The 24,584-nt window shown below is 40.7% G+C and overlaps 1 protein-coding gene across 4 annotated transcripts in view; it reads right to left on the bottom strand.

The window, feature by feature from the left end:
- The window catches only part of MOB2 (MOB kinase activator 2), a 168,295-nt gene that overhangs the window by 54,726 nt on the left and 88,985 nt on the right, over positions 1-24,584 (bottom strand). Inside the window, exon 1 of one of the 4 annotated variants that reach the window (XM_074997832.1) lies at positions 13,101-13,218. The exons of the other annotated variants lie outside the window; for them this stretch is intronic. Within the exon in view, the coding sequence (XP_074853933.1) occupies positions 13,101-13,138 (38 nt within the window). The 5' untranslated portion in view covers positions 13,139-13,218. Of the gene's footprint in view, positions 1-13,100; positions 13,219-24,584 lie in introns of those variants that run through there. 4 annotated transcript variants of the gene reach the window in all.

The raw sequence follows: 24,584 nt of genomic DNA, 5'->3' as shown, positions 1-24,584 counted from the left end.
ATTGTGACTAGAGTCTGAACCCTGTACTGAAAAGCTAAATTCAACCAAACTATAAAAATAATGTTGAATAGTAACAGAGAGGGAGCCGTGCTAGTCTATATACTATCAAAACAAAAAGCAGTCAAGTAGCACTTTAAAGACTAGCTACTTGACTGTTTTTTTTTTTGATAAAAATAATGGAAAAGGAAGATTCAGCATCCTACCCTTCTGAACAAAAATATACCCCATATTTTTCAGGAACTGCTGAACCCTGACTGGAAGATGAAACACAAATAAAGGTTTAGTAGATTGTTAATAGGTAAATCAAAGCTTGTGTATGTAATCCTGTACCTTCAAGGTGTTGTATTACTCATGACTGAGTGCAAACTGAGGTTAACGTTTCTTTGGGGCCTCATTTACTGGCTCATTTCCATTAATGTCAATCAACATAAGCTTGAACGTCAATGTTTCCTCCTTACGTGACAGGAAAAACAAAAACCAATTAACCCTCTCCTGCACACCGCACATCTGTTTTGAAATCACAGCTCCTATTTTGGCAGTCTTTACTTCTTAAAACATGGTTTTGAAAAGAGATCTGCCACTTAGCACTTGTTCTGCTTTTGTTACCTTACACAGCCTTGTTTTTCTGCCGCCACAGAGAATGTTTACCAGGTAAATTTTCCTAGAAGTGTCTGTGCTGAGCATGCTCCATCACCCAGGTGCAAGGGGTGACTAGTACTTTCCCTGTAAATCATGGAGAGCAAACTTTTTACTTCAGGCCTCACTTTTCATCCCTCTAATTAGCAGGGCCCTCCACCTCTCCCTCCCACAACCTGTCCAATGTAATTCAAGCTGACAGAAATTTTGGTTATGTTCACATAAAAAAAACTTGACACAACACTTAACATCCCACCCCTCTCATCCCCCTCCTTCAGTCCTAGGTACTGGATTCGTCAGTTTTTAATTGTGATTTTTTTGGACCTCTGCACTTACACGTCAGTCTGTATTGGAAGTGGGTATGGCCCATAAAAGCTCATCACTGAATAAATCATTTTGTTAGTCTTTAAAATGCCACATTTCTGTTGTTTTGTTCTTTTGGCATGCGTAAGAAAAGTCTGTAGAATGTAAAAACTTTATTAATTGATATATAAATGTGAATACACACACATAAGAACAGTAACATAGTTCAACATTTTTAATGAGGTGGATGAGCCGGACACCTGGCAGCCAATCATGCTGCACCCCTTCTTTTGAAATTTCACACACACACACAGCCCCACTTTGCTCACCCCTGCTGTAAATGCTTCTCCCTGCTTCAGTGCAGGGCACAGAACTGAGATCTTGGTCCTCAGTGCCTCCCTGCCTCACCCTGCTGTCACCCAGAATTTGAATACAGGTAAGTTGGAAATGGGAGGGATGGAGAGGAAAGGGGACTCACTGGAAAGGGTGTGCAGACATGAGTAGAAAGGCTGGGAAAGCAACACGCAACTTTAATTCTGAGTGCTTGATTTTGTAATCTTAATGTTATTTTAACAGTTTTTTGGATGCAATTATCTTAGCAATGGGCTAATGATGTCCATTGGATGTGACCATGTCAAAACATTAAGAGTAACAATTTCTTTGCATTTATATAGCTTTTCCCATTCCAAAAATGAGTGATTATCCCCCTACTCTACACAAGGGATGTTAAGGCACAAAGACAACATAGATAATGTAAAACCTCGAGTTACCCAGGGGTTGCATTTCTGCAATACCCACATAACTCAAATTGTCGCACAGGTGGGGTTGAGGTGCTCGGAACCATGCTGACACTTGGTTCCCAGCTCCCCCACCACTTGCAGGACCCAGGAAACTGGACAGCCCACCAGCGCTGGTCAGTTTCCTGGCTGCTTCTCCCTGCCTTCCCCCAGCCACGTGTTAAAGCAAGTTACGTGCAACTTGAAGACATGTATTTTGAGGATTTAGTGTACATCAGTGTTTCTTGAACACCAATGTTCTGTGGAACCTAGTTTCATGAACACACAGGTGAACTGCAAGCATCAGACACTTTTTTGATATCGTACACTCACGGCATATATTTTCTGTTATTAAAACCAGATACAGTGTTACTTCTTCATTGCTATGATACCTGATCAAATTATTTCACTTTGTTTTCACTGGATATGTTGCTGTTTTGTTTATTTGGTGGGACAATTTTTTAAAGAAAATTTTCATAGGTGTTTTGCATAAAAATATTATTGGTTGGTGTTGTGTGTTCTCAAAAAGCTTAAGAAACGCTGAGATATATCATAGAACAGAAGTTCATTAGCTTCTTGTCCTGCAGTCAGTCCAATATATCAGTGTTTTGTTTTTGTTTGTTTTTTTACTTAATGTGATGCTCACAAACTGCACTTTGTTCTTTCAGGGACCCCACCATTACCATTGCTCTCCCCACTTTAGCTGTCAGCTCACCCTTCCCTCCACAGCCCTATGACACCTGTCATTCTCCCTTCTCCAGTCTGCTCAAAGCCCAAGTTCCCTGCTCAACTCTGTCCACCTGCTCATTCTCCTGCACACCCAGCAGAACACTCATTGTGACATTGAGATATAAGGTTTATTGTATTATTCTAATTATTGTGTCCTCCATGTAGTGATAACTTATATGTGGAATGTTAGTTTTTTTGGTGATAAAACACAAGTTCTAAATTAGATGATTTCTAATTCTGATTTTGGGGGATGGGGAAGTGTGTGGTCTTGCTGGATTCATGTATTTACATCTTCCTCAGAATCCATCAACGGAATGAATTTATCTGATATAATTTAAAAAAAAACTGATATCAGTATATATAGTAACTCACACATACTCTTAATGCCCGTGAAGCATGTGTATGGAATCATAACTACAAAACACATTATGTACAATATTATTGCTTACAAATGTTTCTTAAATGAAACAGAGGTTAAACCTGAGTTAAGAGTGTTTCAAGCTACTGAGAGTAGCTTCCATGTGAATGAAATTTTTTGTGGATATGAAGCCTGACCCTCTACTGCTTGATGCCTTGAGTATTAACCTACATCAGTAGCAACCTATACCAGTGCAAAAATAAAGAGTAAAACTATTCTTTTGATTTTTTAGTGTTTTACACCACAGTGCACAGATGTGTCTGCACAAAGTGCAAGACAGTAGAGAATCAGGGTGAAACAGTTTAAAGAGGACTCAGCTGGTTCATAAGCAAGAACTAAGCTTACTAGACTGGTTTTATTTATTCATTTAAATATTAGTTTATGTAATAGTTGAATTGTATTAATGCCATTGCTAAGATTTTCCACAGAGCATACAAGCAACATGTACTTTGGAAGCTTGAGATTGTCTATATTTTTATATATTTTCATATATTCTCAGCAATTAAAGGAACAAAAGGTTAGCACCAAGGACTCAGAGGGGCAAGAATTCTTTTATGAAGTATGAGGTTTGGGGATTAAAATAAATGTGATAAAGCCACAACACAAACAAAACTAGACTAAAGGAAGAAAGAAGTAAGAGAAATAACATTGATCAGTGGAGGAGGTGGAATGGCCTCAGGAAAAGAAAGCTTGAGTTTGAAGCTAATGATGTAAAGTGATATTGAAATACATATTTGTACGAGTTTTAGATGGAAGCATTTTTTGCTTGTTATCTTAAAAACTGTTGTGTACTGTTACTTTTAGAAACAGTCTCTGTGTTACAGCCTAGAACAGGTGTGTCCAACCCGCGGCCCTGGACAGCTAGTAATGCGGCCCCACAAAATCGTAAACTTTAAACGTTATTATGTGATTTATTCACATCAACTATATTATATATTTTATATGAGGCCCAAGACAATTCCTCTTCACTCAGTGCGGCCCAGGCAAGCCAAAAGGTTGGACACCCATGCCCTAGAAGGACTACATTTTAGTGAAGATCATGTGGTCCCTCTCTCCATCCTCTCTTCATAGACATGTTATTGGAGAACTTCCCTAAAACAACCTTGGACATATGGTATGTGAAAAAGGAGAGCAATGGGGTTTTTTTTGGAAGACCTGCTGCAAAAAAACTGCAAGTAAGGCTTTCTTACTTTTGATGGGAAATTAGTTTTTGGTCTAACTGACCCAATGAGTGTCTAGCCCTCTGTTTCAACTGTAATCTCCCCCCCCGCCACCCCCCGGCCCCCAATTTTCAAGAAGGGCCACCCATAACACTGATTGGAATAGTGACCATTTTAAATTGAAAGCCAAAATAAAGTACTCTATCCTTCTAGAGTTTGTATATTCAACTGGAGCCTGTTCTAGTAGGAGCTGAAATGTGCTCCTAGCCATTGCCTTCTGTTTTCTACTTTCTTTAAGCAAGGAAATGCATCCAGATTTTCCCCTCCCTTGTCTGGGAAACAGGAAATAGAAAAGTCTCCCCCACATAGACTTTTCAGGAAAAAGGTGGAGTTTGACATGGTTAAGATTTGTTCTTAAAACTGAAGGTTACTAATTATTTGAAGATAAAAAAACAGGATGGCTGGATTTACTGATGTTTACCCCTTGCTTTGATACTGTTTGTAAATTATTTTTATTTCATGTAATCTACTTAAAATTTAAAGCTCACTTCATCTGAAAAAATACTATTTTTGCATGAACTTTCAATGTGTTTGACTCTTCTGAATAGGATCTCTACATCACTCACATATAAAAGAGACAAAAGGCAGCATAGTTTGAGTTTTTGGTCTATTATGCTGGGCTAATATTGTCAAAACATCATATACCCAACAGAACATCTCAGGCATTGTTTGGAACACTGCTATATGGAATTTACAAAGCAATCTGCATTTTTAATAACACTGTAGAAACATGAACAATCCTTTGAGGAAGGTGACAAAACATTATCATCCCCGTTTTACAAAACAAGCCCATGCTATTTCAAGTGCAGGAATTAGTCCTAGAGAATACATCAGATTTCTAGTGAACACTATACTTCCTTTTAGGGCATGGCTTCCCAAACTGGGGAGCCTGAAGAAATTCCAGGGGGGCACAAGGCAACCCAGCCCCACCCCCATCATTCTCCCCACCCAAAGCAAAAGCTGGCCTTTGCTTCCGGCTCTCAGCCCCTACCATTTTATGTGGGTAACCTGGCGCAGCCGCTATAAAAAGCGGGCAGTGGATAAAGACCCATGTGGAGCTAGCTGCCTTCTGCAAAGGTGAATGAGCGTGGGTTGGTGGTGAGAAGGAGGAGGATGGGGTTAGATTGGGGGGCTGGGAGAGTCTGGCTCAGGTGACAGGGATGGGGATAGAGTAAGAGCGGGGGGCTGGTGGTGCTTTGCTTTGTGGGAGGGGAGAGGTGGGGTTGGTGGGCAGCTCTGGCAGTGCAGGTCTCAGGCAGGCAGGTGGCTGGTGCGGGCAGCTCTGGTGGCTGGCACAGGTCGCAGGCAGCTGGCCATCTGGGAGTGCACCAGGCATCCGCAAGGGGTCAAGAAAAACTATTTGTGTTTATTTTTAATTTTAAAGAAAATTGTTATATCAAGTTTGTGTTTATTTTAAATTATGAATTGATTTTTTTGTTAAAGGGGGTTGGATGATGGTAGCGAAGAGGTCAGGGGGGCATGAGGGTTTCTCAAAAATCAAAAGGGGGGTGTGATGCCAAAAAGTTTGGGAACCACTGTTTTAGGGACTACATTTGACCCTAGAAACAAAAACATCAAGGAATAGCAAACCTCAGAAATGCTACTAAGACAAACTGTAATATGTTCTCTCTCTAAGGCTGTTAATTAACTACTTACAAAAACTGTTATCCCTCAACTCTTTTAGACACACACTTTCAAATTATTTACCAACTACATACCAGGAATTTATGAGCCTGAAACATGCAGCTTCAAAGTTAATTTAACCACAATAAAAATTCTCTGATGAGGAACAGGTATGAAGGATGTGCAATCAAACTACCTAGGGGAATCCTGAGATGACCAATTAGCAGCAAAGCCAAAGAGTCTGACAAACACTGCTGCTACACTAGCTAAACCCTGAGGGTTTCTCTGTTTATGTCAGAGGAGCAGATGCTGCTTTGCAGAAACATTGTAGAGAACCTCTTTGACCTTTGTCTGCATTAGATAAAACCTGCCCTATGAAAACTTCCAAACATATTTTGAAAACTGAGTCAGCAGGCAGAGTTTTACACTGCATTGTATACAAAGCACAATTTGTTGATAACAGTCATTTATGCACAAACTAGATTAGCCAAGAGCGGCAACACAGATCCAAGAATCCTATACTAGTATTTCTCAACTTTTTTTTTTAAATATACTACCACTTTTTCAAAAAAAATAAAATAAAATAAGTACCCCCAATACCTACAATTACCAGACAATTGTCTTCCCTACCATTACAACACATTTGTTTAAATAGCTTAACCATAACGGGTTGGTTGGAAGAAATTGCCTGCAGCCGTAGTTCTCAACCTTTCCAGACTACTGTACCCCTTTCAGGATTTGTCCTTCCTACCCCAGCTTTAAATTACTTGCTCACAAAGTCAAACACACTATTACTGGCAAACTACTCACCTTCTCAGGTTTTACTGTATAATTCTTACAAACAACTGGAATATAAATATCACACAACATTTCAGTGTGACCTTGAGCCTGTTTTTTACTTGTGAGAAGCCAAAGTCCCCAGGGAATGGGACTGAAACATGTAACTTAGCTTCATGGGTCCCCCTGTGGCACAGAACCCCAGGCCTTTGCCCTGCCTGCCACCCCATAATAGCAGCCCTGCACTTGAGACTCCTCATAACCCATCCTGTGACCACCTCCAGATTAAGAAACACTGACCTAGATGAGTTGAGTACCGCCTGGAAGATGTCTGAATACACTCAGAGGTACACACACCCCGTGCTGAGAATCACTATCCTATACAACGCTCACATATTCTTGACATCTACTGAATAACCAACGGTGCCCCTTTCAAAAGGCCATATCCTGTATTCAGGACAAATTAAATAATCAACAGTCTAATGCAGGGAGGGCAGGAGGGGTCGGAAAGGGGGTGGAATTTTTGGGTAGTGGGTGCTGGGAGGTTCCAGGTGGTGCCACACAGGGGAAAGGATGCTTGGGCGGGGGGGACCCCAGAAGGGAACCTCATAAAGATGGGAAGTCGCTGGCTGCCAGCTGCCTTAAGTGTCACTAATATTTGGCATCACCTGTTCAGCAGCATTATATCTGCATGAGCCTTCTTCTCCAGCCCCTCTGCAGTGCTTCCCCAGGGGAAAATGTTAATAAAAGAACATCTTTGTTTTACAGGCACTAAAGGCAGGGTGAAATTATTGATATGGCTTCCTGTACTGTGGCAGGAGAGGATGGTTGAGAAGTGGAAGAGATTAAATATATTTCTAGATTTACATTTGCATTTTCCTTTTTTGCCTTTAGGACAGAGGTATTCAACATGCTCGCTGCTCACCACATATAGCAAACAGGACAATGAGTTGTGGCGAATATGAGGGTTGCCAACCTACAGCACTCAAGCCGCATGCTGGTCTCAGAGCCTTTAAACACGGCTCTCTCTGCACACATGCCCCACTGCTTGGCAGGAGAAGCGGGTAGAGGCTCCAGTGGCAGCCCCAGAGGCTCTGGTGAGTCACTGGCGTTGAATTAGAATAAGGAGAGCTGGGGAGACCTGGCTGTGGGGGGAGGGCATTCAGTTAGAGTGGGGGGAGGGCATTTATTTAGAGCGGGGTGGGGGAGAGAGGCTGGGTTTACCTGGCTTTTTAAAGTTTTATATAATATAATGCGGCAAATATGGAAAGGCAACAACCACAAGTGTGGTGATCTTTGAATTCCCATTGGACATTGCTGCTTTAGGAGAAAAGCCTTGACAGACAGATCACAATAAAGATCAATCTTTTCATATCGTGGGAGACAAAGATACTGCAACTTATGTCCCTGCTAAATGCAAACATGGGGTCTAATATGACTAGAGGAGAAGTGAGTTTTATTGTTTTAAACACCAAAATTCACTGAAAACTACTGGAAAAAAAGTTACAAAGTTTATTATCTGAAGAAAAGTAAAGAAACTGCCTTACCTCTGTTGAATGTTCACATAATCAAGTGATTACATTTAATACAAGGTGCACCTCCTAAAACTGGTGCACACTGGTCTGGCAACATCTGTGGTCCAGTAGGACCATGGATGTTCCTGGACCAGAGAGCTCTAGAGCCTAAGGGTAGGAGGGATAGCCGAGGCCAGTAGCAACAGCCTTGGCAGCCAGGCTGAGAGCAGCCCAGTGCTGGGAACTCAGGGTGGAGTGCCCCAGCTGCCCTTTTCCTTTTACCACAGGCTCATGCATACCAACCATCATTAACTTCACAGCAACTAGTCAAACCTGGGACTTTGAAAATAAAATAATTGAAACTAAATTAAATATGACCCTTTTAGCACAATCTCCAATTAAACAAGACAGATTATTAGAAGTTCAGCACTCCTATAAACACACTAAGAAAACTCAAATTCTTGCACACCCGCTATGGAAAGGCAATTGAAAGCTTCCTTCTGTGATAGGCTACTTCCCAATAATGGAGGAAAAAAATTTTCATCCTGTACCATGTGTGTCTGCCTTAATGCACAGAGTTTTAGTGACATATGTTTGGGATGACCACTACACATGAATTGCAGAATGTACTATTAAGACAAGCCCTAAGACTCTGTACAGTTTTTGTACCTCTGTAACCCTATCAATTTAGAAACAGACATAATTCAGATCTTCACCACAATCTTTTCTCTGAATAACTACGTTGGTCAGGGGCGTAATGATGAAGAATCTGTGACAAACATAGCTGTGTCAGCAGAGAGACAGCTTAAGCCAGCAAAACTGTGTTTTTGCTGACACAGCTTTTCGCACTGCGTAAGGAATGGGAGGGGATGTTTGGAATATCCTATACTAGCAAAAGCATAGTTTTGCTGGCATAAACTGGAAGATCATTGCTGGCACAGTATTGTAGAGCTACCAGTAAAGTTTTTCAAGTGTAAAGTAGTTTAAAATGGTACGACCCCATAGTGTAGACAGTTATATTGGCACCTTTATAAACAAAAAAAGTGAGCAGACTAGCCTTAAAATGGTTTAAGGACACCACGGGTAAGGGAGTCCATTACACCATCTTTTTCAGAGTGTATGTCCTCTCTAGAGGAGTTTGGAGTCATTTTTCTCAGCATCAAGGCCTGGTCTTACAACCTGCTATAACTGAATCAGCAGGGGAATGATAGACATGGAGGAAGAAAAGGCAGGTTAGTGATTTCTGAGGCCTCTTATGCAAGAATAAAGGGGTTGACCAGCATGGAAAGAGTATCAGGGAAGAGAGATACTAAAAAAGAAAGAGCTTGCAAACAGAACAAATGAATGCACTGGCGCATTTTTCATTGCCAATAGGAACACCACTAAGCAAATAAAAAAGCAGAGTTAGGATGACCTCAAACACACAAATTTGTAAAAGGAAAAATATGCAATGCAAATAAATATGGGCAACATAGTGCAGACCAGCATTTCAGCAGCAAAGCTGACTTCACAGAAATGACAAGATGATACTGATACTTTTGGTTCTGCATCGCTCTTGGCAGAATTAAGGCAGGCATCCTCAGGAAGGATCCTCTGAGAAATATATTGAGCTAGATTTCATTGTCCTCATAAAGCTCTGCCCTCCCCATAGCCCATGACATTGTTACATTTACACACACCATGCATATGCACAAAACTCCTGAATACCAATTCAATGAAAACCCAACTCTTGCACTTACAGGCAAGCTTATTGCTACTTATGAAAGATTCCTGTTCACAGCTATGATTGTGCCCTCAATTAATAATCAAGTGCAGTAGAATAACTGAGAAGTCAGAGAGCAGGAGCAATCATTTAACTGCATTATGTTTAACAGTATTGAAATGTATCAAGCACTTCAATTAAATAATTCTTCCATGAACCTAGCTACTGCCTCTTGAGGGGGCAGATTATTTGGCGCAACAGAAAAACGCCCATAGCAGCTGTACTGTAGACCAAGCCTCTATTCTACTACACCTCTATGATTTTAGAGGTGTCAAAAGTCTTTCGCCTCTCATAAGGAGCAGCAAAGGAGAGATTAGATGGGACAAGTATTTTAACTTGTGTTAGGCCAGCAGTTCCCAACCTTTTCCAGACGGGGATCCATTTTGACAATTCAGGAAGACTTGGTGACCCAAGGCAATGCAAAAATGGGTGTGGGGAGAGCAGTGCCATAACTAGCTAATTTTGCACCTGAGGCAAGAATATAAAATTGCACACCCTCATGTTTATATAGTCATAGTAGTGAATTCCATAGAAAACGGAAAAATACATTAATAATAAAATAACAACACTACATTCATTATAGTTAAATATTATTATACTTGATCAGAGTTGTGGTGGGGGAAAGACCCTCATTCCCAAACTGCTCCCCCAGCTTAAACCCCACACTCAGAGGCTGGAGGGGACTGGGGGGAGTCAGACTTAAGGGCTGAGGAAAGTTGGGGGCTGAGGGGTCACAGTCGGGGGCTGTGGGGGTCTCACTCAGAGGCTGAGAGGGTCATATTCAGGGGCTTGGGGGAGAGACAAAACAAAAAAAAACAAAAAACTGACAAATCAGCTACACAGAACAGAAGTCGGGGGTGGGGGGGAAGGTTGGGAAGGGGAAGGTAAAAATTACTTACTACAAGAGTCTATTAAGTTCCTTGCCTGGGATTACTATGGTGGAGAAGCTGTCTTTGCATTCTGTAATTGCTTCTTTATTGATAGAGATAGCTGCCGGATGTGGCCATGTTAAGGAGCTGCATACAGCTCCTTTAAAAGCTACATACACAGCTCTGAGCTGCTGGTGACCCTTAAATCTAACTGCGACCCGTGTTTGGGTTCCAGCACAGAGGTTGGGAATCCCTGTTTTAGATGGTTCAGTTGAGACAGAGCCTGACAATCCTGTAGCATGAAAAGTTCCCAAGTTGATTCAAACCTGGGTTTGAAGTTTCAGCATAAAAAGATACCAAGGTCAGCCAGCAGTGCCTAGATTTCCAGCATGATACAAGCTCAGGCAGCAGTACAAGTACATGTCACTTAGTGCAGTGACCCTCCTGAAGTCGCATCTCCACTGCCCATGCCTCAGACCAATTCAGAGACACATATTAACCAAATATAACCTCAAGAAATGGAAATTCTAGTTCAGCTGGTGGAGAAGAGGAAAGAAAGCTATGATACAGTATTTATATAGGTCTCTAAACATTTGTTAAGGTTGGCTGTTAAGAATTTTAACATTAAGAACTGCTGTACTAACATCACCTTAGTCATTCATAAAAAAATAAAAAGAAAGCCAAAGTGAAAACAATTACTATAATATACATGAGAAAAATCCTACCAAGTGACTCGTGGGAGACAGAAATGGGTTGAATAAAAATCTGTTTACCTTCTTATCACTAAATAAGCAGTTCCAGACTTTGATTAACCAAATCATGTATCATAATTGCATCACAAGTAGCAGTAGCAGAGTTTAATGCAGTTTAAGTCTAATGAACAATTTGGCATATGCAAATATTTATAAAACAACTATGCTCCTCTTTGGAATACTATATTTAATTCAATTTGCTGGACTTTTTAAGTGTATAGTCTTAATAGAAAGATTTATGAATAGTTTTGATTAAAATAGAATGTATGTGATTTAACATATAAATTAAATCTGAACATAAACTACACAGAAGTATCTGCTCACTAAATTCAGAAACTGCTCAAAGTTTTGTTTGTTTTTTGTTGTTTTTAAATCCTTAGGGGTACAGTATCTATAGAAAACCAAAACAAAACAAAAATATAGTTTGGGTGTAAGATTAGTGTTTCAAAGTTTGAGTCCCCCCGCCTTCCCAGTAAATGAGGTACCTAATACTTTAATTTTAGCCTTCAGTTAGTGAGGTATTAAGAACATTAATTATCTATTTAAGCTACTAGACTCAAAGAAAACAACTGACTTTACATCAAAAGTTAATTTCTATCAGTTATAGTTTACAACACTAACATTTATTTATTTTGTCTGTCATCATTCTGGTACTCCAGTCATTCAAAATATTTTGTGTGAGGTAATGGAACTGCAGACAACAGGGTCTTCTCTCTGAATGTATTGAATAATTTTGGCTGTACAAATCCTCTTTGTGGTTATAAAACAGATAACCTTCCCTACATCAAGTTTAAAATAGATACCTCAGTGCACCAGGTAGTGCCTGTTGTTCACAGTCATTTAGCAGAATAGCTTCAATCTTTATTTATTTATTCAGAAAGATATCATTTACCACATCAAATTCTAGCATGCTGACCTTTCTAGTTCGCCTTCCAAAGCAACTTAAACCGCAAGTCTGTCAGTACACCTGACAAATAGAAAACAGCCTTCTAAATTAAAGTGTGCAAAGATCAGGAACAAATCTTTCTGCTAAGGTGCTAGAAGTGATAGCTGAACACAAAAACAGAATTTTCTTTAATGCCCCATTTCCTTATGGTGTTATTTCCCAGACCTGAAGAGCAGCTCTGTTTAACCAGAAAGTTTCTCTCTCTCACCAACAGAAGTTGGTCCAATAAAAGATTTTACCTCACAGACTGTGTCTCACTAATAACCCTTGTTTTTGTGAGTCCTCCACACAGAAATGGGAAGAGAGAGGGTTTGTTTCAAACTCAAACATATTTATAAAAAATCACAGATTTGGCACGGTGACTTGGGAAGTCTGAAGTATCTGAAGCGCTAAGTTTGTTTGCAAACAGCACGTACGTGCTACAAAACAGTTAAAGGGAAAAACAAATTAAACTTCAACCTTCTCCCAGAGAAACTTCCTAAAAAGCTTCAGACCTTAAACTAAGCTAGTCTACTCAACTGTGAAACTCTCTTCCTCCCCACTTCTAGATGTGCACATTTTAAAACAAAACTGACATAAAACACTAAATATAATTTAACCAAACTCCATGTTACCCATTCTGACACTGACTTTTGCAGTATTTTTTTAAAGAGAAAACTCTGATTTTTGTTGTAGTTTCACATGTTCTATCACCAGAAAAAAGGTTTTGATATATGTGCAGATTTAATCTCAAAAATTCAGGGGAGTAAATATACGTATTTATTCTATTTCTTACCTACTCAGTGTGTATGATCCATTCCTCTTAAGCCTCATGCTTGTGGATAGGAATCTTAGGAAAAAATCCAGAATGCTGGTTTCTCCTCTGTTTAGCCAGAACAGAGGCACCTGTTTGTTGGTAGGTCTTTCTTTTGTTAAGCAAGGGATCTCTTTCCTGTTTCTCTGAGTCATCAATTAGGAACAATGAGAAATAGCCAACAGAGCCAATTAGCAGGAAACAGAGGAAGTCAGCCCAGACAAACAAGAGCCTGGAAGTGTAAAATACCTTACACCCAACCCTGAAAAATCATAAAACCTCACTTTCAAAGGAGAAGCAGAAATTTGACAATTGGCTAGGAAGATTAAAGAGTTGTGTGGTGCGCCACCAGACATAGATCTCAAGGGAAAAAGTTTGTGGAATAATAGTTTATTGGTGGAGTTTCACTTTTTCCAGTTAGCCTAAAAATCTTCAGATACTCCCTCTGATTTATTAGGTGAGCTTTTGTGGAACAGATGCACTTCTTCAGACCATAGCCATACCAGAACAGACTCAATATTTAAGGCACAGAGAACTGTGCCTTAAATATTGGCTCTGTTCTGGTATGGCTATGGTCTGAAGAAGTGGGTCTGTCCCACAAAAGCTCACCAATAAATTATTTTGTTAGTCTTTAAAGTGCTACTTGACTGCTTTTTTGTTTTGATAGTATATAGACTGGCATAGCTTTCTCTCTGTTGCCATTCCTCTGATTTATTGCTCAACTGTTCATTGTAACTTCCGAAATACAAGCCAATTCAGCACCAAGCCAGTAATAGTGTCCACATTCCTTGAAAGTCATTTTAAAAAATATATCAGACAGCTGAATGGAGGGGACACATGATAATTACAAAATCTTTAAAAGGGTTTACTTTTGTAGGAGGCTAGTTTGAAACAAGCAGCTCTGTAGTCACACTTGCACACTGCAGAGAAAATTATTAACCAGCAGTCCAATCCTGGGAAATCTGCCCTGCATAAATCATAGGATCACACTGTCTCTGATTAGACTGCTTTGCTTCCTTTCCTGTTCAACCCACCCTTCTGTGATAGTCATGATTTACACAGCTGCCTCATGGGACTCCTGGAATAGTAAAGAATCTGTTACATAAATTAAAAATACATTTCTCTAGGTATTTATTATTTTGCCACCTGTGAACAGATCAAGATGCTATGACAGAAATGGTGAAATTTACATGCTTTTCTCACAAATACTATAAGCTGAGAAAATATTTTGTACTAAAAATAGAGAAGAAAGAACTACTGGAACCCTTTGAATTTCTTCATTAAAGCTAGAAAAACACATGTTAGAGGATGGAACATTTATTCTCTTTGGGGAGAGTCCTGGAATATATTTTGCCACTTGAGAGGTTATCAATGCCATACGTTAAAATACCAAAACAAAAAAGCAGTAAAGTAGCACTTTAACAAAATAATTTATTAGGTGAGCTTCCATGAGACAGACCCACTTCTTCAGATCATAACCATACCAGAACAGACTCAATATTTAAGGCACAGAGAACGAAAAATAGTAATCAAGGTTGACAAATCAGAAAAAAAATGATCTAAGTGAGCAAATCAGAGAGCAGATGGGTGGGGGTGGGGTGTCAAGAATTAGATTAAGCCAAGTACGCAAAAGAGCCCCTATCATGACCCAGAAAATTTGCATCCTGCTTCAAACCACGTGTTTACGTGTCGAATTTGAATATAAAAGAGTTCAGCAGCCTCTCTTTCAAGACTGTTGTTAAAATTCGTCTTCAGTAAAACACAGACTTATAAGTCATTAACAGAATGGCCCACTCCATTAAAATGCTGGCTGACCAGTTTGTGGATCAGGAGTGTTTTCATGTCTGTTTTGTGCCATTAACTCTTTGTCTAAGAGAGTTTGAAGTCTGTCCAATATACAAAGCATCTGGGTATTGTTGGCACGTGATGGCATACATGATGTTAGTTGATGAAATATCTATCTCACATCACCTTGCATCTGCTGAACTCATAAAAGCATGAAACTTTTTCAGTTATTTCTCCAGCAGCAATTACATCACTTGTTTCTAAATTCTTCTTTTCCACTGACACTGACTTTGTGAAGTTCAAAACTTCTTTTGCCAACTAAAGTTGGGCCAGTAAAAAGCATTATCTCCTTGTGTTTCATAGAACACTAGAACTGGAAGGAACCTTGAGATGTCAAGTCCAACACTGAGTTTCTCAGTATTACAAACAAAAAATTGCATTTCATAATACACTTAGGCTATGGCTACACTACATTTCCCTTTTGGAGGAAGTATGCAAATGAGGGAGATCGAAAATGCAAATCAAGCACTTATTTACAAACCTCACATTTCATTTGCATATTCTCGCACAACTGTGTTTCCCAAAGAGCAAAAAATCAGCCGCATAGATGGAGTTCCTTCTGGGAAAAAAAAACCCATTTTCGAAAGAACCCTTCTTCCTGAAACAACATAAGATCTTTCTTCTTTGTTCTGTCCTTCCCTCCCACTGCAGCCACCATTGTAAAAATCCTGGATTCTATTTGTTTAATCCAATCATCTGAGCAAGTGGCTCTTACCTAATAAGCTCCCAGGGCACAAGTTCAGTATGGTTACATCTACACTGCAAAGCAATAGGTCTAAAGCACAAGGGTCCCAGATTGACTTCATTTTGGACTCTACCCTGCGCATTGTCAACTCTTTTAAATAAAAAAATTTTAATAAAAGTATTCTCAGAACAATGGTAAGAGAACAACATTTTGTGGTTAATATTGGAATCAATTCTAATAGCTTTGAAATCAAATTAAAAGTAATTGATTGAACTATTGTACTGTTAATAGGAATAAATTAGCTCCATCTCACTCTACTGCATTAAACATAAAAAATGTATGCAAAAGAATACTCTAACCACTAGAGGCTATCGTAACGTTATGGTAATATATTAAATGCTGTATGCCAATACCTCAACAGCACTGTGGCTAACAGTTAGCAGCCCCAACACATGTAGAGACACCCTTATGCAATTAAAATATAATTACATGCCAGTTGTATTTCACTGGACGAAATTTCCTAACAGACATACTCAAGTACTAATATACCAAGACTACTTAAAGCAGCAGTTATCAAATTAAAACGGTCAGTACTATGTGGTACAGATTTCACCTCAATCTCCCCATCCTCCCACATCATGTAGGATTCTACATATATTGCCCTTACACAGGGGTATAGTATCCATTCTGACTACCAGCTTTTCTGGATCTGACATCAGGTACTTGTTAACACACATCCAGAATGAATTTACCAAGAGACTCAGGGTTTGTATCTGAGTCAGTAACACTACGTACCAGTTTGCTCCACTTGTTGACTGGAAGTGAAGTGTGAATTGTGCCAGGTATCCACACATCAGATTACCCAGCCCATGGTCGGAATCAGAGATTTTTAAGACAGCTGTGCTGATGTTTAGCTCACCAGACACCATTCCAGTTAGTATCTTTTGAAACAAAGACAATCTGGGGTAATAACTCTGATGTTGGATGTTTTTGATGACTGTAACAGCCCCTGCCTTTGTTCACTCAAACCCACATCTCTGGAGGCTGTTAATGGTGGTTAGATCCACCAACAGGGGAGCCCAGGGCTCCTGGGTGCCACCACTACTGAGTAAGTCGTTGCAGCTGGAGCCCCAGGCCCTTTAAATTGCCACTGGAGCCTCACTTGGCATGCTCTGAGCAGCGCTGAGGGTGGCAAGCCCCAGCTCTGTCCTATCCACCCCAGTGCCTGCCCCATTTGGGGCTGTGAAAGCATGCCCCCCACATTGCCCAGGCCCCACTGATAGTGATTGATGGGCCCTACGTAACACAAAAAGGTTGTCAAGCCTTTTTTGTTTTTAGATTTGTGGTGGGGCGCAGGCTTTGGCATTTGATTTTCTGAAGACATTTATCTCTCAAGGCAGACTCTCGCTTGTGCTTATTTCTGGGAAGTTTAGTTGAGAGTGAGCAATCTTGCTCGAAGCTCGAGTTTTAGAGATTTCTCCTTTACAGAGGAGACACTCATGAAAGGTTTTAAGACTCTGTCATTCCTTTAACAGCTGATTGTGAACAACATCCTTCATAGTCCTTGGCTCAAATGCCTAAGGAAAAAAGAGGGAGAGGGTGGGAAGCATGTTACTAGAGAGACTGAAAGGACATCCTGCCATCACATATCCTGTTAGTCTAACGGAAAGGGCAACCACTCTTTCTGACCTACTGTGGACCGCCCTGGAATCTGGAAGTAGAAATAAGGTAGGTTTTCCTCCCAGGGAAGGGCATGTCAATTTTACTCCCCCTGCCCTGCCCTTCCCTTCCCAGCTCCTGAGCTGCAGCCATTGGAGAAAGTGACTCACTATCATCAGGAAAGTCAGAGGAATTGGCCCTTTCATAATTGTTGGGGACCCGAAATTTAATAAGTAGCAACAGCAGAAAAAGCAGTAGCAACAGCTGAAGCAGAGGTAAAAGCAGCAGCTTGTAGGAAGAGGGGCTTTATGGTAGTCTCAACAGTCTTAGCCCGGATCTTACCTACATGCTAGCTGGGAACAGGAATTTCTTCCTTTGGATTGCTACAAGGGAACAATGTCAGCTGCCAAGATTCAGTGAATGGAGTTTCCACGTGGCCTGATCAACCATCTCAGCCTGGGCCTCAGCCACACACCGTATGGCAAGCAATTTTATTGTGGTCTACTTAATTGTCTTGGCTCAGATCTTTGCCCACACCCAAGCTGAAAGCTGGCTTCCTGCAGCCTCCTGGCTGCCAGTCATTTGACCGGGAAGAGGAGTTAATGGTGACCTGTCTCAAAACCCCTGGTTCCCTCCCTCCCAGTTCTGCTTCAAGGTTTTTCTCCTCACAGTTTTTATTCTAAGGAAGAAGCTAAGGCAATTTCATTAATCTTTCCCAAAAAAAATCTGTGAAAAGGGGAGTTGATACCTCCTATAAGGGTGTGTGCCATTTGGAAGCAGAGAAAGCTAGGGAGTCCCTTCTGGTGTGCAGTCCTAACCCCAGGTTCAGAACAAAGATTTAGTTCTGGTCCCAGCTGTCATCACAGGAAACACCTTACTGACATGAAGGGGAATGAGCACTAACTACACGCTGAAAGCATAATCTGTCAAAGCCATTATGTTGCATTCAATATATAAAATAGGCCACAAAGAACACATACAAGGCTCATCTACACTGGCCCCCTCCTTCGAAGGGGGCATGTTAACCAGTTCAATCAGATAATAGCAATGAGGCGTTGTGCTGCATACGCAGCGCCTCATTAGTATAATTCCCACCATGTGAACTTCGAAGTTGTTAACTTCGAACCGGCGGCAAGCTGTCTAGCCACGAGCACTTTGAAGCTTCCGTGCTACTTCAAAATTCCCCTCTGATCAGGCCTGTTTTACATACCCCCTTCAAAGGAGGGGGCTAGTGTAGATGAGCCCACAGAGCTGTATTTATTCACACTACTTTTACAAAGTGAACTTTTTAAAATAAATACACTGGGCTTTCCTGAGTGAAGGTAAAGATGCCATCAGCACAGAAAAGCTTACTGCAAATGTGTCAGAATAAGCAAGGGCACTGTCCAATAATGATGTCCTCCTGAGTTCCCTTCCAGTCCTGGGAGTCTGTGAAAAAGGAAAGGACAGCGTATGCACTGTCTGAAAATAGAAATGGATGAGTCCACACTGCACAGACACAAAAGACAGCATTTTATAAGTCGAGAAAGACACACATGAAACTTTTCATTCAAGAGGTGAACGCAAACAAAGCTACATTTAAGAATTCATAGACAAATGAAAAAAGCTGTTAACAGATATTCCATACATAGGAAATAACTAGTTTTCAACATTCACCAAACAGTCCCAAAAATTCTGCTTTGATCTCACACCTTTTTGCAGATTACTGGGATAGGTCACTGAGTGAATGAACATGGGCATCTCTCTCTTTTGGAGGGAATGTCACGAGGAGTTAAAATAATGCAAAAATACAATGTCAGAACTGAAGTATACTCAACGTTGCTTGGAATGAGGATGACTTTCATTGTAGCACTATGTCTAAAAAGCACACAAACAAAAAACGTAGGTAGACCTGAAGCGATTTAGAAAATAGGTTCTGTCTTGCTGAAATGAGGCTATGCAGAGTTAACGTAAGACACTAAAGAGAATCTTTCATATTTTTGGGCTAGAGATGAAAAAATGTTATGTGTTTCAGAGACTGGTGATGCAACTGGTGATGTTAACAGTAGCTCAATGCACATATAGGGAATAAGCAGCTGAAAATGTAATACATGAAGAACTATTATAACAAATTATATCAGCACTCAACATCCTGACCAAGGAAGTATGTTCATAGAATGTTATAAATAGAAAAATGTGGGAAGACATTTTTATGCAAAAACAGCAAGCAAGTAATTTAGAGCAGGCACTGCCCCTTCAGTCAAGCAACAGGAAACAACTGTTATGACTAGCCAAACTGCTCCACCCTCATTTACCCAGTTGGTATAAGAGTCTCTGCTGCAAAATTTAGACAGTGATACAATCCAGGAGGAGGAAAGTCTGGCAGAACTGCAGAGAAAGAGAGAGAGTGTGGGAGACCGATTTCTGAGAATGAGAGTTTAGCTAAAAAAAGCCAGGCCAAAACAATCACTTATATGAAGCCCTGGAGATTATAAACCTAGTGGAAAAAACACAAGCAAGATTTGGATTATACAACATAACTCAACCTTTCTAGGGTTTTTTTTTTTAAATTTGCTAAATGCTCTCACTATAAAATTAGTAAAATGGTAAAATCTACCCAACCGTATTTCTTCAACAAAAAATTTTGAAACCAGTATTTTTAAAAAAAAATAAATCCAGAATTTTCAGTAGAAATAGTACACAGATTCTCAACCCAAAGAGAAGGTGGGTCTTCATATGTGCACGGTTAAAAAAAAACATGAGCAGGTGACCCAGTAGAGGGGAAGAGGGAGGGGAGAGAGGGAGATATTTTATTTAAAATGTCAATAAAAAGGCTGTAATGTTGACCAAAATAAAACTGAAATCTGCAAAAAATTAGACAATGCATATAGATGTGTGCATTTTATAATGACTTAACACAATATACAATTATTAGTAGCAGAACACTCTAGACCAGGAGTTCTCAAACTCTGGGTTGAGACCCTAAAACAAATCACAGCCCTATTTTAATGGGGTTGTTGGAGCTGACATTAAAGTTGCTGGGGCCTGGAGCTGAAGCTTGTGTGCCAACCCCTGCAGCCAAAACCAGAGTCTTAGCATCAGTGCCTGAAACCAAAGCTCAAAGGGTTCAGTTCTGGGTGATGGGACTTGGGCTTCAGCTCTGGGGTAGAGCTTGGGTTTGGCTTTGCCCCCCTCCCCACACCACCCAGGGCAGCAGGGCTCAGCCTCTGCTCCCTCCTCTTGAGGCCATGTAATAATTTTTCTTGTCAGAAGGGGGTCATGGTGCAATTCAGATCTTACACACTATGGCTGTTTCTACACATAAATAGCCTGAAATATGCTAATGAGGCATGGATGCAAATTCCCAGTGCCTTATTAGCATAAGCTCATGTGAATTGGACTCTAAAACAACATGTAGAAGCGCGGCCCCTGGGGGGTCTTTTGGAAGGAAGTCCTTCTTTGGGAGGCCCCTTCTTCCTGTAAATTTTTGGGAAGAAGGGGCCTCTGGAAGGAGAATGTCTTTCCAGAAGACCCGCCCGGGGGCCACGCTTCTACACATTGTTTTGGAGTCCAGAAGAACGTCTTCCGGACTCCACATCACATGACTTTATGCTAATGAGGTGCCGAGAATTTACATCCGTGCCTCATTAGCACATTTTAGGCTGTTTATTAGCATGACACTTTCAGAGGAAAGTGGCATGAGTAGAAACAGCCTAAAAGTTTAATAGTAATTAAAAATACAATGTTTTGAATAGGTACACTTAAAAAGGAAGGAAGCCTCTCTAATTCACTGCCCTTTCAATGTTTTCTTGGCTTGACAAAAACTTTTCACCTTAAGCACCTCCATCGCTCCCCCCATTAATACTATTGCAGCAAGACATACTTCACTTCTTCTCCCCTCTGCCTATAGCACAGGAAGTCACAATGGACTGAAACTCAGTCCTCCAAAAGAGCCACTGCTGATTGCTCCTACACCCCAACAAGCAGCTGTGGCTCTGGATGGACAGACCTACAATGGACAGGTAAGAAATTAAACTTCCTCTAGATGAACCAGGTATGCCAAAGGTGATCTGCACAGACATTCCTGCCCCAATGTTTATATGGGGAGAGGCAAGCCTGCTGACAGCGGGCATGTGTACAAAGGGGACAATTGCCTGGGCCCCTTTGAAATGTGGTGGCAGTGCTTCTCCGGCAGCATACAGCTGTGAGGCAGTGGAGCAAAGCAGGCCAGCCAGTCTGGAGTGCCCAGGCCTCGCCCCTTCTAGCATATGTGCTGGGCCCCCCACAGTGGCTATCAGCCCTAATGAGGAGAAGAAAGAAGGATCAACTGTCAGCATAATTCAGTGCTCAGCACAGGCAAGGTCAACCTTCAGCTAAGTTCTGCACCACTCAGGTGGAAAATCTGGGAATTCTAAACTACTTTCACATACACTTACAATCGGCGATTATGAAGAAACAGACTTCTGTATTTACAGTCTCCACACTATGGTAGTAAGCTATGGACGGGCAAAATAGAGCCTGCAGGCCGCATCCTGATCACCAAACTGCTGGATCTGGCTTGTGGCCCAGTGGGAGCCTCAGGCCCTTGCACACTGCTTAAAGTGTCTGTGAGGACCACATGCATCTCTGCATGCTGCACACTGCAGGGGGAGGTGCTTCACATTGCCCCCACTGCCAGCACAATCTTACAGACCCCATTATATAGAAATAACCACTCAGGATGAGGCTTGCATGCTAGAAGGCTCTTTATGAGCAGTCCAGGTGAGAGCTACCTCAGCAAGGCTTTCACTGTAAGGCACTCAAAACTGCAGAGCCAGGCGACACAGTCCCCTACCAATCCAAACTGTACCTATCCCTGACATGTCCGACATTTAATTAAATAAAATATGAAAATGAACACAAGTGAATACAATTAGTACAGAAATCAGTTTGTTTTTGTTATGTCTCATTATGTTTATAAAATCAGCTTTTTGTTTTTATTTTATTATATATGCGCGCGCGCGCGCACACACACTTTTTTTTCCTAGAAAATACTGGGGACTATATATCTTGGTACCTACAAACCAAATGGTTGGAGCTTCTGCAGTTCAGGTAACTGCTTGAAATTGAGGAGCAAGCACATTAATATGGTAGTGCTGCAAAAGTTTAATAGCAGTGACATAGAACCAAAATAACTATTGCCAGTGGGGACAATTCAACCCTTTCAGAACCATTGCTGCAAACCTCTTTCAAACTCCGACAGAAAACACTGAGTAAGTTAAACCTGAATATGTGAACAGAGCCCCTTCCCCACAACAGTAAGGAATAGAGGTTTTTTGTTCTCTTTTTAAATTCAAGAGCATAACTCTAGCACTGGAAGCGTTCTGCAACCATGCAAAGCCATTGGCAATAACCACTAAGTGTTGTTCAATCTTAATAGCAGAAACAAATCATTTAGTGAAGAATTGTAAAAGGAGCTTTACATATCTATCTATCTATCTATCTATCGTTTACTAAAACTCTACAATCATAGAATGACGGTTTAAGCACAACTAACTTTTTCAGATTAGCCAGCATGTGCCTGTTTTAGTCTTGTTTCTCCAAACAGCTACCCAACAACTATTTTTTCTCTCAAGAGCACACCTTTAAATTCAGCCTTCAGTCTTATTCGTTCCCATCCTTTGAGCCCACTTGATGAAAACTAGTCCAGGAGGCTTCGGAGGTTGTCAGACTACTCTGTCACTGTCTTTTAAAACCCTTGGAGAGTTTGATAAGAAGTAGCTCCTTTACATTCTTGCTCTTTGTTTCCTCCCCTCACAGCCTACTGTTAAACTGAGCCCAATATATTAATAAGTAAATAAATAACCAGGTCAACATACAGTTTTCCTAAACCACAGGTCCATTTCCATCACAAAAGGGGAATGGCCAACTGCTTACACTAAGAATAGATACAAAAATAAGCAGAATGATCAGTCATTCATCTGTACCAATCCTGAATGTAAAACTAAATCTTTTTTTACAGAAACACATAATTGACAGTGAAAACTTGGCAGACCACGGTTCTTTCAATACACAAAGAAATTACAGTATCTTGAAATTCAAAGGAAGGCTAAAGCAGTTTGTAATGATAGACTTACTTTCCTTCAAAGAATGAACAAACTAAAAATCAAATAAAAAAACCCACAATTAAATAGTCCAATACACAAATCAAAGCAAGAGTCTGAGTAAGAAGAGGACAGAGTCCTGGCAGGGATGATTTAGTTACGGTTGATCCTGCTTCAGGCAGGAAGCTGGGCTAGATGACCTCTTATGGTCCCTTCCGGCCCTAGGATTCCGTGATTCTAAGAAACAAGGTTGACATAATAAATAAAGATATAGGGGAGAATAATTATTCTAACCAGGAAAACTAGCTGGACCCTGAATCTCTCCTGCCACCTCAGGTTTGCCATTTACTCCGAGAGGATGGTCCATCCAACACCAGCAAAGGCATTCTTCTATTCTACCTCTGTGCCTTGACTGAAAAGCGTACCATGATGATACATGAAGCAACTAAAGAGTTGCTGAAGCCCGAACTACACAGTTGCATTATCATAGTCATGCTTGTGTTATCTACCCAAAGGGGAAAAAAAAATTAAGATGTGCAAATGCATGCAGAAGCTGTTGTATTCTATAAATCCACCAGGAGTAGCAGCTTTTAATTTTTATTTCACTGATTGTTCTAAAAAACATTGAATCATAGAACACTGGAACTGGAAGGGACCTCAAGAGGTCATCGAGTCCAGTTCCATCTAGCCCACCTCCAATAGATACTTGTCTAATTTGCTCTTAAATATCTCCAGTGATGGAGATTCCACAACTTTCCCTAAGTAACTTATTCCAGTGTTTAACCACTCAGACAGTTAGGAAGTTTTTCCTAATATCTAATCTAAACCTCCCTTGCTGCAGTTTAAGTCCATTGCTCCTTGTCCTATCCTCAGAGGCCACAGAGAACAATTTCTTTCCCTTCTCCTTGTAACCCTCTTTGAGGTTCTTAAAAACTGCTATCTTGTCCTGTCTAAGTCTTCTCTTTTCTAAATTAAACAAGACCAGTTCTTTCAGTCTTCCCTCATAACTCATGTTCTCTAGACCTTTAATCATTCTTGTTGCTCTTCTCTGGACCTTCTCCATTTCTCCACATCTCTCTTGAAATGTGGTGCCCAGAACTGGACACAATAGTCCAATTGAGGCCTAATGAGTGCTGAGTCGAGCGGAAGAATGACTTCTCGTGTCCTGCTCGCAACACTCCTATTCATACACCCCAGAATCATGTTTGCTTTTTT

Source organism: Carettochelys insculpta, chromosome 6 (genome assembly GCF_033958435.1).
Source record: "Carettochelys insculpta isolate YL-2023 chromosome 6, ASM3395843v1, whole genome shotgun sequence".
Lineage (NCBI taxonomy): Eukaryota > Metazoa > Chordata > Testudines > Carettochelyidae > Carettochelys > Carettochelys insculpta.
The sequence above is the reverse complement of the archived record's forward strand: the minus strand, read 5'-3'. Positions and strand labels throughout refer to the sequence as shown.